General features: G+C 42.3%; 1 protein-coding gene across 1 annotated transcript in view; it reads right to left on the bottom strand.

Annotated features, from left to right (window-relative positions):
* The window catches only part of zc2hc1a (zinc finger, C2HC-type containing 1A), a 111826-nt gene that overhangs the window by 49969 nt on the left and 48300 nt on the right, over positions 1–13557 (bottom strand). Inside the window, exon 4 of the mRNA XM_038809669.1 lies at positions 9586–9727. Coding sequence (XP_038665597.1) covers positions 9586–9727 — 142 coding nt within the window. The remainder of the gene's footprint in view (positions 1–9585; positions 9728–13557) is intronic.

The raw sequence follows: 13557 nt of genomic DNA, 5'->3' as shown, positions 1-13557 counted from the left end.
GAGAGAGAGAGAGAAAAGAGAGAATCAGAACAGACCGCAAGATAAAGGGGATGGCATGTATCCTTTTCTACTTTATTTAGGCCAAACAAGCGCACCCTGTAATATAATTTACATGTAGAGATTGCATAATTGTGTAAAATATCTGAAATCTGTTATAATATTTTCTAAAATTAGAGTATCCAATTAAGGGGCAATGTAGTTTGGCCAATCCACCTACGCTGCACATCTTTGGGTTGTGGGCGCAAAACACACGCGGGGAATGTGCAAACTCCACACGAGCGACCTAATTTTAAAAATTAAAGCAAGGATGAAGGTTTTTTTCTGAAGGGAGAATGTAAAGTAGAAGATTATGCGAAATCTGTATCAAAACTTGGTTAGACTATGCTTGGGAGTACTGCATACAGTTCTGGTCACCGTATTACAAGGGTCGGGTAGGGCAGTACTGGGAATCATATAAACTATTTACAAGGACAATACCAGAAAGGTTATACCCATCAGGAAAAGATGAACAGATCATCTTTTCTTTAGAAAGAGAAGGCTAAAGGATAACTGGCAAGACCTTAAGATTATGAAACATTTGACAGAGTAAGCACAGATGATAACTGTATTATTTGTATGCAGTACACAGAAATATACTTTTTCCAATACTACTGTGGCATACTGTGAAACAAGCTTCTTGGAGGGTGGGCGCTGTGTATATGTTTGCGTGTGCAATTAATTTAGTCCAACTGAAGGCAGGCAGACTGCAGGGTTTAAATTATTAATGGGTTAGGTATTTTGAAGTGGAGATGAGCAAAGCTAAGATGGGATAAGTAAACAACATGGGTGAAAATTTTCATGAGGAGATAAAGGAGGTTTATTTGTGTTTACTTGTTAAATTTCTAAAGATAAATGAAAAGAAGGTTGAAAACTGGCAATGGTCACAAATGACTAAAACAATGTTATTAAGTTTATTTTTCCCTAAAGTAGTGGCCATAAAGATAGCACAAATGGTTTTTATGTTCTGGGAAAGGTAACTGCCAAAGAATAGTTAACGACAATGGGTATAAACATGAAAGAGAAAGAACACATTTAAGGAAAGATTGAAAATGATGTTTGGAGTGGCGCCGTCTGATATTTTGAGAGTGCTGAGAACAGACCTTTGAAGTAAGCAGCCTCTTGCCACCCCAGAGAAATGTTAGTTTAAGAAAGGTAGGTTTTGTTATAAGCTTTGAATTTTGATTGTTGAATAAGAGGGAGAGAGAAGCCCTATGAAATGCTTCCCCGATAGCAATGTAGGTGCCTTACAAAAATGTTACTGGAATTTTTATAGATTATTTATAGGATCTATTATCTGAAAAAGGGTGTTCATTTTCAGTTTTGCCAAGTAGAAATCTTTTGGGAAATGCTGCAAGATGAAGTTTAACTGTGATCTTGTGTGTTTAAGCTTTCTTTTGTCAATAAATATAATTTAATTTTTAAAAATCCAGAAGTATTAGGATCTTGACTTCTGACTTCAGTGCACATAGCTTCTCATAATAAAATACAAATTGCAAATCATCGTGATAGTTGAATCAAGGTTCCCATTGCGATATGAGCAGCCTGGCAATCACCACCTGCCACATCATAACAGCAGGTGGAACAGCAGGTGGTGGGCATTACCTGGAGATTCATTTGTGCTCTCATAAATAAGAACAGACTGAATGTAGCTGTTAGGTTCTGGGGGGGAGGAATGTTTATAACGTGCATCTCAGTAAATAAATGTTTGTATAAAGATGGCTCCAGTCTTATTCAACATCTGGATTTCTAGAGTGGAATATGATAGCAGAGAATGGTTCCTTTGGCAACCAAGAGAAACCTTTCATGCAGAAAACTAAAATCCCAGAGGCCACTGTAGAAAATGGCCAAGAGTGCTTGCAGAAAAGATTCATGAAAATGGTCTTAGGGATGAGGAACCGTGTTACATGGATAGCTTGGCGAAGCTATGACTGTTTTCCCTTGGGGGAGAAGGTTGAGATGATTTGTCGGAGGTATTCAAAACCATGAGGGATCTGAACAGAGTGGATAGCGAAAAAATGTTCCCATTTGTGGAAGGATCGATAACAAGAGGATAGTGTTATGAAGATGTGTTATGTCAAATATGAATTTACCTGGACAACATTGAACTTCTTTGAAAAGAACACTTTTCCTAAGCAAAGGATACTAGCATACAGCAGCTGCTATGTTGCACTTGCGAAAGACACGAGCTTTAATGAAAAAAAAAGGGCAGGATTCTCCGTCCCGCCACACTAGTTTTCTGGTGTGGCGCGCCCCCACCAGCAGTGAGCTTCTCCATCCCACCAGCCAACTAATGGTCTTTCCCCACTATGGGCAGGCTCACCCAGTCTGGAAATCTTTGGGCGTGGGTGCATTGCCGGCGCAACAGAGAATCCTGCCAGTGGAGGATCCAGCCCAGAGTCGCTGCAGCTTAGTGAGAGAGATCATGTGAATCAGCTCTTGAATGCAATAAAGATAGTGGAATTTCCAATATTTAGAGAGATTGCCACATGCATTATCCCATTGCTCTTTCTCCTGAAACCTTTCTCGTCAAAGCCAAGCCTTTGGGATCTGAAAAACCCACCATAAGACCTCATTGCTGCAAACAAAGTTCCTAAAGAAGAATTCAGAATTACCACTACTGTTTCCAGTGAGAAAGCCCAAGGGACAACAGATAGTTTAGACTGGAACTCTTCAGCTGTGACAAGCATTCGACACTCCCTTAATCATTTCTTTTTCAAATTTTACTGGTTACTTGGGCAAATTTTTAAATATCTGATGCTCTGCATTTTTTTGCATGCTATGGTGTTGGGGGACAGAGTAGAGATTGGTGTGTGAGAGTGCTTCTTGGATTAAATCAACAAGAAAGATTATGTTCAATCTATAAGGCATGGTCAGAATTTGACAGATTTCAGAAATTCGATTGATCAACAACTGGAACAGCCTTCAAGAAGAAATTTTGATATTCCGTAGTGACGCAAACAGAAGATTCAATGATTACCAGATTTTGAAATAATCCAGAGATCAACTCCAGGTGTCAATACAATGGAAGGAATAAGAAACAGCCAGAATGAGGATGAAAGCACCTTTAAGCAGAAGACAAAATTGGAATAAAAATAAAAAGCCAATAACTTCCGAAGGCTATCCAAGGAATAATTAATAGGTGCTTCAGGTTTGATTTGAAATGGCATTGGTACTTTAAATTTGGTACATTAAATTGCTAACTACCACACAAGAGCCAAATGTTAAATTTTACTTTTTAAACCAATAATCAGAGGAATAAAGTTAGTTACATGTGACATTGGTCACCAACACAGAAGTGAACAAGGTTATAGTTAATATTTATATTGTGCTTGGCAGGCAACACAGCGGAACAGGCCACATAAGAACATAGGAACAGGAGTAGGCCATCTGGCCCCTCGAGCCTGCTCCACCATTCAATGAGATCATGGCTGATTTTTTGTGGACTGAGCTCCACTTTCCAGCCCGAACACCACAACCCTTAATCCCTTTATTCTTCAAAAAACTATCTATCTTTACCTTAAAAACATGTAATGACGGAGCCTCAACTGCTTCACTGGGCAAGGAATTCCATAGATTCACAACCCTTTGGGTGAAGAAGTTCCTCCTAAACTCAGTCCTAAATCTACTTCCCCTTATTTTGAGGCTATGCCCCCTAGTTCTGCTTTCACCTGCCAGTGGAAACAACCTGCCCGCATCTATCCTATCTATTCCCTTCATAATTTTATATGTTTCTATAAGATCCCCCCTCATCCTTCTAAATTCCATAGAGTACAGTCCCAGTCTACTCAACCTCTCGTAATCCAACCCCTTCAGCTCTGGGATTAATCTAGTGAATCTCCCCTGCACACCCTCCAGTGCCAGTACGTCCTTTCTCAAGTAAGGAGACCAAAACTGAACACAATACTCCAGGTGTGGCCTCACTAACACCATATACAATTGCAGCATAACCTCCCTAGTCTTAAACTCCATCCCGCTATGAAGGACAACATTCCATTTGCCTTCTTAATCACCTGTTGCACCTGTAAACCCAACTTTGTGACTCATGCACTAGCACACCCAGGTCTCTCTGCACAGCAGCATGCTTTAATATTTTATCATTTAAATAATAATCCTGTTTGCTGTTATTCCCACCAAAATGGATAACCTCACATTTGTCAACATTGTATTCCATCTGCCAGACCCTAGCCCATTCACTTAACCTATCCAAATCCCTCTGCAGACTTTCAGTATCTTCTGCACTTTTGTAACATGTAACAGTGCAACCAATTCACAGGGGGACAATTTTTGGAATACTAACCAGCACATGGAAACAAATTTACATCAAATTGCAGTGTATAAATTTAAAGTTAATTGTCACACTGGGTTTGGTAACCATACACAAAAAATATTACATTGAATTGCCAAATTGGACTGAGCAATTCACTGGATAATATGATTACACATAATTGACAATGCTGCCCTCACCATAGCCCTCAAACTAGACCCCTTACAAGATTCCTCCTCCACCCTAACCCACTCTACCTCTTCTTCCCACCACTGCCACACCCGCCGCTCATTAATGAAGCAAATTTGGCAACGCCAACCACCCCTCTGTAGCAGGGTCCTCCTCACCCTCGGCACCTTCCCCGCCCATACAAAGTCAGAGATGATCATGTCCACTTTCCGAAAAAAAGCCGTTGGTATAAAGATCGGGAGAGCCTGAAAGATAAACAAGAACCTGGGTAGAATATTCATTTTCACCACTTGGACCCCAACGTAAAGTGCAGTGTATCTCACCTCCTCCTAAGATCCTCACTGGCCTCCTCCACCAGCTTCATTAAGTTCCACTTATGGAGCCCATCCATTCCCTCGCTACCCGAATCCCCCAAATACCTAAACCTATTCCTCGCTACCGTAAATGGCAACCCCTTAAATTAGCCCGCTGTCCCAGCTCATTCACCGGGAATACCAGATTTTCCCTACATTCAGCTTGTACCCAGAGAACCCTCCAAACCTCCCCAGCGGGTCCATAATCCTTCCCATATTCTCCAACGGAACCGAATCATACAAGCAAGAGGTCATCGACATAGAGCGACACCCGGTGCTCCCTCTGTCCCCTCATAATCCCTCGCCACTCTGCCGACCCAGTATGGTAGTATAGTGGTTGGCACAATTGCTTCACAGCTCCAGGGTCCCAGGTTCGATTCCCAGCTTGGGTCACTGTCTGTGCGGAGTCTGCACGTTCTCCTCATGTGTGCGTGGGTTTCCTCCAGGTGCTCCTGTTTCCGCCCACAGTCCAAAGATGTACAGGTTAGGTGGATTGGCCATGCTAAAGTTGCCCTTCATGTCGGGTGGGGTTACGGGGATAGGGTGGAGGTGTGGGCTTGGGTGGGGTGCTCTTTCCAAGAGCCGGTGCAGACTCGATAGGCCGAATAGCCTCCTTCTGCACTGTAAATTCTATGATCTATGGCCCCGTGAGAGCCATCGCCAATGGCTCTATGGCCAGCACAAACAGCAATGGCGACATTGGGCACCCCTGCCTCGTACCCGTGTGCAAGTCAAAGCTTTGTGAGCTCATATCATTTGCCCTCACCCTCGGTGCCACAACCACACCCATGCCACAGATCTTAGCCCAAATCTTCGAACAAGTACCGCCACTCCACTCGATCAAATGCCTTCTCCACGTCAATGGACACCACCACCTCCAGTACCAGAGCCCCCAACGGATTAATCACCACGTTAACAGCCGTCTTACATTACTCGCGAGCTGCTTGGCCTTCATGAAGCCCGATTGATCTTCTGCAACCACCCCCGGGACACAGTCCTCCCTCCTGCCCGCCAACAACTTAGCCAATATTTTCACATCCGGTGTTCAATCGTGATATTTTGAGGGCTGTGGTGACGGCAGCATTGCCAATGGCTCCGAGTAGGTATTCAGGGAGCCCAGTGGTGCAGTCCATGGTGAAGATATGGAATCAGCTGAGGAGGCATTTTAGGGTGGAAGGGATGTCGGTGCTAACACCGCTGTGAGAGAATCACGGGTTTGGGGGGGGGGGGGGGAAGAGAGAGAAGAGATGCACCCTGCTGGAGCGACTGCTGCTTCCGGATTGGAAGGGGAGGGAAGAATTGGGGATATATACAAGTGACTGGGAGCAGGGAAGTGAGCGGGTGGTGAAGACCAAGGAGAAATGGGAAGCAAAGTTGGGACGGGAGATCAATTGGGGAGTATGGAGTGAAGCACTGCAAAGGGTAAACGGGACCTCCTCTTGTGCAAGGATGAGCCTGATAAAGTTTACGGTGAAGTAAAGACTCGGGCGAGAATGAGTGGGTTCTTTCAGGGGGTAGCAAATGAATGTGAGAGGTGTGGGCGGGGGCCAGCGAATCACAAACACGTTTTGGGGTTGTGAAAAATTGGGAAGATTTTGGGTGGGAGTGTTCACGGTCTAAGCCAAGGTAGTGGAGGAGGTGGACCCAGACCCTTTGGTGGCAATATTTGGGGTTTCATAGAAGCCGGAGCTCATGGAGAGGGGGAAGGCTGATATCGTGGCCATTGCTTCTCTGATTGCATGGCTGCGAATTTTCCTGGAGTGGCGGTCGCATCGCAACCGGGGGTAGCGGCATAGTTGGGTGACCTGTACGACTTCCTGCGGTTAGAGAAGGTAAAGTATTTCCTGCGGTTAGAGAAGATAAAGTATGAGTTAAGAGGCTCAGCAGGGGAGTTTGAGAAAAGGTGGGGGATATTTCTGACTGTGTTTGAAGAGCTGTTCGTCGCAGGGGGGGTGGGTGAAAAAAGTTCAAATCTGTACAGACTGGAGAGTGGATAATTGGGAAGTATGTTTCCCGGGGTGTTTATTTGCTGCAACCTGCTTTGATGCAGGTTTGTAATAAAATAAGTTTAAAAGAAAAATGAAAAGAAAAATGAAAAGAAAAATGATAGACTTAATTGTTGACTAATACACAAGTAGAACCGTACAATTTTGAAAAGTATTGAGCTTGATAATACACAGGAGAACAATGTTAGTTATTTGCTCATTTGGACCTTATTATACAGCAAATATTCTGGTTAATTAACAAATTATTAAATTGGTCTTGATAACTAATGCTGAGTTACAGTTAATCATTACACAGGAGCATACAGTTGATTTTGAAACGGTGTTTGAATCAAAGGTATAAAGTTTAGTCAGTTGTTCAATTGGGTTTATTAAACAGTACTCCAGGGTATATTTAATTGCTAAATTGGTCTCGATAACCAATTTTCAGGGATCAAGGTTGGTAATTAAACAGGAAGCAAATTACACTTAAGTGTTAATTGGGCTTGGTAACCAAAACACGGAAATAAAGTTAGTTATTATTAATTTTGTCTTCAACGGCAACACAGAGGAACACTGATCCAGTTAATTGTTAAATTAGGGTTGGTCACCAACATATGAGAATAAATGTACACTGAAAATATTAACTTGGGATTGTTGACCATTGCACAGAGGGGCAAATTTACATCTAAACTGGGTGCCTGTGAAAAGTTAGAGTTAAGTACTACAATAAAGCACCCTAAAGAAAATAATGTTTTATTTGCCTTTAAAACACAAGCTAAAATTTATTTTATCTGTCCTTGGGTTTCCATCCTTATAGTGACCCAAATAGTATGAAGCTAGTTATTTTTAAGCAATGCTTCACATGCTAATCATCCTGGTGCAGCTGGATAGAACAGACAAACTGTGGCTTCTGATGGGCAAGAACAGGAAACATTTACCTTTAGTTTGAAAAGCTAAGAAATAAATACAGTGCTCCGAGAAAGTATTCTAGCTGCTATAGAGGTGGTGGACAAGAGATTATTTTTGTCAAATATTTAAAGTGAGATTCTGCGTGCACTGAAGATAGTATAGCCGTTAAATAATTTAGATACCCATTCTTGTGGGATAATGTACACTCTACAAAAAGTGAATGGAAGAAAAAGATTAGACTGATCTTGCTGGCTTGAAACTGATGCTAGAGAAAGATAATCGTTAAAATTAAAACAGATGGATGCAAGTCATCAACTGCCTGTCTGGCAAAAGGAAATACATGTACACATAAATTATTAGTTGTTTTAAAGGGACAATGCAATGCTTCATACATAATATGAAGGTATCTAATTTATTTTGGAATTTTAATTGTAGATTGTTGTGGTACCATGTTTTATATTATGCCATAATATACACACAGGTATATGATGGTGCACAGACAGACATTGATTGACATACAGGATGACCAATGAACACACTGAACACAGCAGCCAATTACCAGACAGGACACGGCCACTATAAAGCCAGAGGGCACTCGTTTTCCTGCTCTCTTGGGATGCAGCCTCTGAGACAGTCAGAGCCTGTGAGCAACAACTAGAACATCCACCATGTGGTAGTAAGATAGTCTGGTCAGGCTAGCATCAGGTCTCCAGTCAACTCAGCATAGTGTCAACCCAAAGTTAAAGTATGTTTAATAGTTAAGAGTTCAATAAAACAGAGTTGCATTTCTCCAAGTGTTGGAAGCATGTCTCTCTCACTGCTACAGTAAACGCAGTCCTCGCAGACCCAGCATACCCAACACATCATATTAAACAAGTGATTTTGAATTAATTAGCTGGAAACCCCAAATTCATTATAAAAGGACTAATCACTTGGTATCATAATCAAATATTGCTACACATTCACTACACCTTCTACATTTCAAAAACCATTGGAATTTAAACAATCTGTCTGAAAAGCCCATCAGGAACAATGGCCATGAAAGAGAATGAAAGGGGGCCCTCTCCTATTCTACTAGCAAAGAGACCAGACAATCACCTAGGCACTCAACTGGCTGGAGGCAAACCAGTAGACATGATGACTTGGACAGTGGGACCCTGACCAAGAAGGGAATTCCCAACCATGGTCTAATCAAATTCCAATTGGAATACACTAGACATGGCCTTCTTTGGAACACTGGGTAGTTGGAGAAAGTTATGACAAGCCAACCATTTGTGAAGTTTCAAGAACCTTTCTCTCCAGAATGGGAATTAGTCCATGGTGGAGTTTGTGCTCAATGTTCTCCTCCCCATCCTCATTTATTCATCCATATAATCCTTCTCTCCCAAATGCTCATCTAGCCTTCCCTTTACTGCATTTATTATTTGTCTCTACCACTCAGTGGTTAAAAACCACATTTCTCACCATTCTGAATAAAGAATGGCCTATTCTGTTCTATGCATTTAAACAGTAAATCGAAACAGCAGAATTTTGGCACTTGAAATATTCTACAGGTATTGGACACCACCGCAGTCATTTAAATTGTGGAACAGAAACAAATTATTGCACATGTTGGATATGAAATGAAAATAGAAATTGCTGGAAACACTCAGCAGCATCTATGGAGATATTATTTGTACCACCAACATTCCACCATTTGGATTCATCAGCTTATTATTATAAACAGCAATAGTGTTGACATTGCATAGCAAATAATTAAAGATCATGGATTTTTGTTTTTAAAATATAACTTTTCAAGCCTTCTTCAAACTAAAGAAATGATAATTATACTTTGTTCATGCCATACCTGGATCATATAACGGTGGAGGTGGTGGTGGAAGAGCACCTCCAACCATCGTTGTTTGATTAATCTTTTTGGCTGCTCTGATGGTAGCAATGAAATTTTCGTGTTTCATCCTCCAGTTTGAGGGCTTTTTTGCAGGCTCAAGCTAAAACAATTAAAATATCGTAGTAATTAATTATTACAGCATACACACGTTATATGCATCATCTATATTTCCTGTCATGCTTATTAATAGAAAGCTGCATAAATGCAATGAAGTATCAATATTTCATAAAGGGAAACCATTTCAACTGACATCGATTGTAGGTAATCTGAAAAAGGTCAATTCCTTCCTGCTATTTTCCCCTCAGTAACTGCCATTTTATGTCCTCAAGGTTCTAAAGAAAATTAAAAAAAAACAAAATTCCAATCTGACAAATCATAATTAAGCTTATCTACAATGTCTTCCATGTATTTTAGCACTTTCATTAAAGTTTTACTTAAAGCTACCAGCTTCTCCCAAAGGCCTACAGTTTTGCTCAGAAATGTAGACTCTGAAGTGAAGAAAAATCCTTCAGACGGAGCATTGTGCAAACATTTTTTAAAAATAAAATGCAACAGCAGTATTTAAGTTAGCTAAATAACAAAATGCTTTGTACTAGAGTCTCTTGCTATTTAAAAAAAATGAACGAATTTTGTTTGCAAGTTAATCCAGCAGAGCAGTTGTTTTGAAAGAATGGAGAATGACAGAACAGTGTGGAAAGCAATAGGGCAGAAAGCGAGCTAAAATAAGTGGAGAACAGCAGGTGTATTGCAGAAAAGGGCAGTTAAGTGCTCAGTAGACAAATCTTAAATTTTAAAAAAATGGAAATGTCTGATCATAATTTAACTCATATACAAATTTAAAATGTATTATTTTTAAAATCAAGTTCAGCATTCAACTGCAGGAAGAAGCCAAAGAAAGCAATTAAACCGGACGGACCATCCGGCCTTGAACCAGGCAACGGAAATGACAATGGCAAACCCAGTCCTGTCGACCCTGCAAAGTCCTCTTTACTAACATCTGGGGGCTTGACTCAAAGTTGGGAGAGCTGTCTCACATAATAGTTAAGCAACAGCTTGACACAGCCATACTCAGAGAATCATACCTATAGACAATGTCCCAGACACCACTATCACCATTCCTGGTTATCTCCTGTCACAGCGACAGGACAAACCCAGCAGAGGTGGTAGCACAGTGGGTATACAGTCGAGAGGGAGTTGCCCTGGGAGTCTTCAATATCGACTCTAGCTCTCATGAAGTCTCATGGCTTCAAAACACAGGCAAGGAAGCCTCTTGTTGATTACCACATACCAATCTACTCCTCCATGTTGAACACCACTCAGGAAACACGGAGAGTGGCAAGGGTGCAGGATATGCTCTGGTTGGGGGACTTCAAGGTCCATTACCAAAAGTGGCTCCAAGTACCACCACAGACTGAGTTGGCTGGGTCCAAAAGGACATAACTGTTAGACCTCGACTGCAGCAGGTGGTGAGGCAACCAAGAGGGAAAAATATATTTGACTTCATAAAACAAAGGCCCGTCTTCACATTGAGGATACCCTCCATCATGTTGTGGGGCACTACCACTGTGCTAAATGGGATAGACTTCAAACAGATCTAGCAACTCAAGACTGGACATCCATGAGGTACTGTGGGCCATCAGCAGAATTGTATTGAACCACAATCTGCAACCTCATGGCCCAGCATACACCCCATTCTACCATTACCACCAAGCCAGGGGATCAACCCTGGTTCAATGAAGAGTGCAAGAGAGCATGCTAGGAGCAACATCAGCCATACCACAAAATGAGGTGTCAACCTGGTGAATCTCCAACACAGGACAACCTGCATGCCAAACAACATAAGCAGCAAGTAGACAGAGCTAAGCGATTCCCACAACAAAAGCATCAGATCTACGCTCTGCAGTCCTACAACATCCAGCCGTGAATGGTGTTGGACAATTAAACAACTCACTGGAGGAAGCGGCTCCACAAAGATACCTATCCTCAATGATGGAAGAGCTCAGCACATCTGTGCAAAAGACAATGCTGAAGCATTCACAACAATCTTCAGCCAGAATTGCTGAATGATCCATTTTGGTCTCCTCTGCAGGTCCCAGCATCACAGATGTCAGTCTTCAGCCAATACGATTCACTCCAAGTGACAGTGACATCAAAATATGGCTGAAGGCACTAGATACTTCAAAGGTATGGGCCCTGACAATATTCCAGCAATAGTACTGAAGACTTGTGCTTCAGAACTTGCCGCACCCCTAGCCAAGCTGTTCTGGTACAGCTACAACACTGGCATCTACCCAGTGTGATAAAGCAGTTCTGTACATATTATGCACGACCTCTGACTACCGGGTGGCACTGTAAACTCACCACATGACCTTGGGACTGGAGAGTTGGGATTAAGTCGTGTTGGTGCATAGATATATTTTGCAGTAGCTCTATAATAGTTAGTATTAGTAGTTTATTATTTTATTTATTCTAGTTATCTTCTCCATGCAGTTGTTCATAATAAATTATTTAAACTAGATGTTCTGCAGTGAATCATTCAGAAAGGCCAGTCTACAGAACATGACAACCGGCAATGTGGAAAATTGCTGAGGTGTACACAAGAAGCGAGATAAATCCAACCCAGCCAATTACCACCGAATCAGCCTACTCTCCACCATCAGCAAAAAGTGATGGAAGGAGTCATCATCAGTGCTATCAAGCAGCAGTTACTCAGCAATAACCTGCTCAAGGACACTCAGTTTGTGTTCCACCAGGGTCACTCAGCTCCTGACCTCATTACAGCCTTGGTTCAAACATGGACAAAAGAGCTGAATGTCAGAGGTGAGGTGAGTGTGACTGCCCTTGACATCAAGGCAGCATTTGACCAAGGATAGCATCAAGGAGCCCTCGCGAAACTGGAGTCAATGGGAATCAGGATGAAAACTCCTTCACTGGTTGGAGTTATGCTTGGCACAAAGGAAGATTGCTGTGGTGGTTGGAGGTCAGTCATCTCAGCTACAGGATATCACTGCAGGAGTTCCTCAGGGTAGTGTCCGGGGCCCAACCATCTTTAGCTGCTTCATCAATGACCTCCCTTCCATCAGAAGGTCCGAAGTGGGGGGTGTTTGTGGATGACTGCACAATGTTCAGCACCATTTGCGACTCCTCAGATAATGAAGAAGGCCCTGTCCAAATGCAGCAAGACCTGGACAATATCCAGGCTTGGGTTGACAAGTGACAAGTTACATTTGCAGCATGAGTGCCAGGCAATGCCTGCTCCCTACAAGAAAGGATCTAACCATCGCCCCTCAATATTCAATGGCATTACCATCGCTGAATCCTCTACAATCAACATCCTGGGGTTACCAATGATCTGAACTGGACTAGCCAGATGAATACTGTGGCTACTAAGGTAGGTCAAAGGCTAGGAATCCCATGGCAAGTAACTCACCTCCTGATTCCCCAAAGCCTGGTCACCATCTACAAGGCACAAGTCAGGAGTGTAATGGAATACTCTCCACTTGCCTGGATATGTGCAGCTCCAACAACACTCAAGAAGCTCGATACCATCCAGGACAGCCCGTTTGCTTGCTCCTCCTTCCACAAACATTCAAATCTTCCACCATCCGACAAACAGTGGCAGGCGTGTAGCATTTACAAGATGCACTGCAGTAAAGGTTCCTTAGAGACCACCTTCTAAATTTACCTGGAAGCCACCCCGAGCAGAGACTCCACCCCGAGCTAAGACAGAGCACGGCGTGCTAGACTAACCTTCATGAAGACCTTGAATCGGAATCGGAAGAGCTCAGCAAAGAGAAATAACCAAGGAAGCAGCCTGATCAAACTCAACTGCACGGGTAGTATCAGAGTCTCAGATAGACAAGATTGATAAGTTAGTTTAAGGATTTACAGTTGTTTTGTGAATATAGAGTTTGGACCACAAGATTCTGT

Source organism: Scyliorhinus canicula, chromosome 10 (assembly GCF_902713615.1).
Source record: "Scyliorhinus canicula chromosome 10, sScyCan1.1, whole genome shotgun sequence".
Taxonomy (NCBI): domain Eukaryota; kingdom Metazoa; phylum Chordata; class Chondrichthyes; order Carcharhiniformes; family Scyliorhinidae; genus Scyliorhinus; species Scyliorhinus canicula.
Note: the sequence above shows the minus strand (reverse complement) of the source record. Positions and strands in the feature narration are given on the sequence as shown.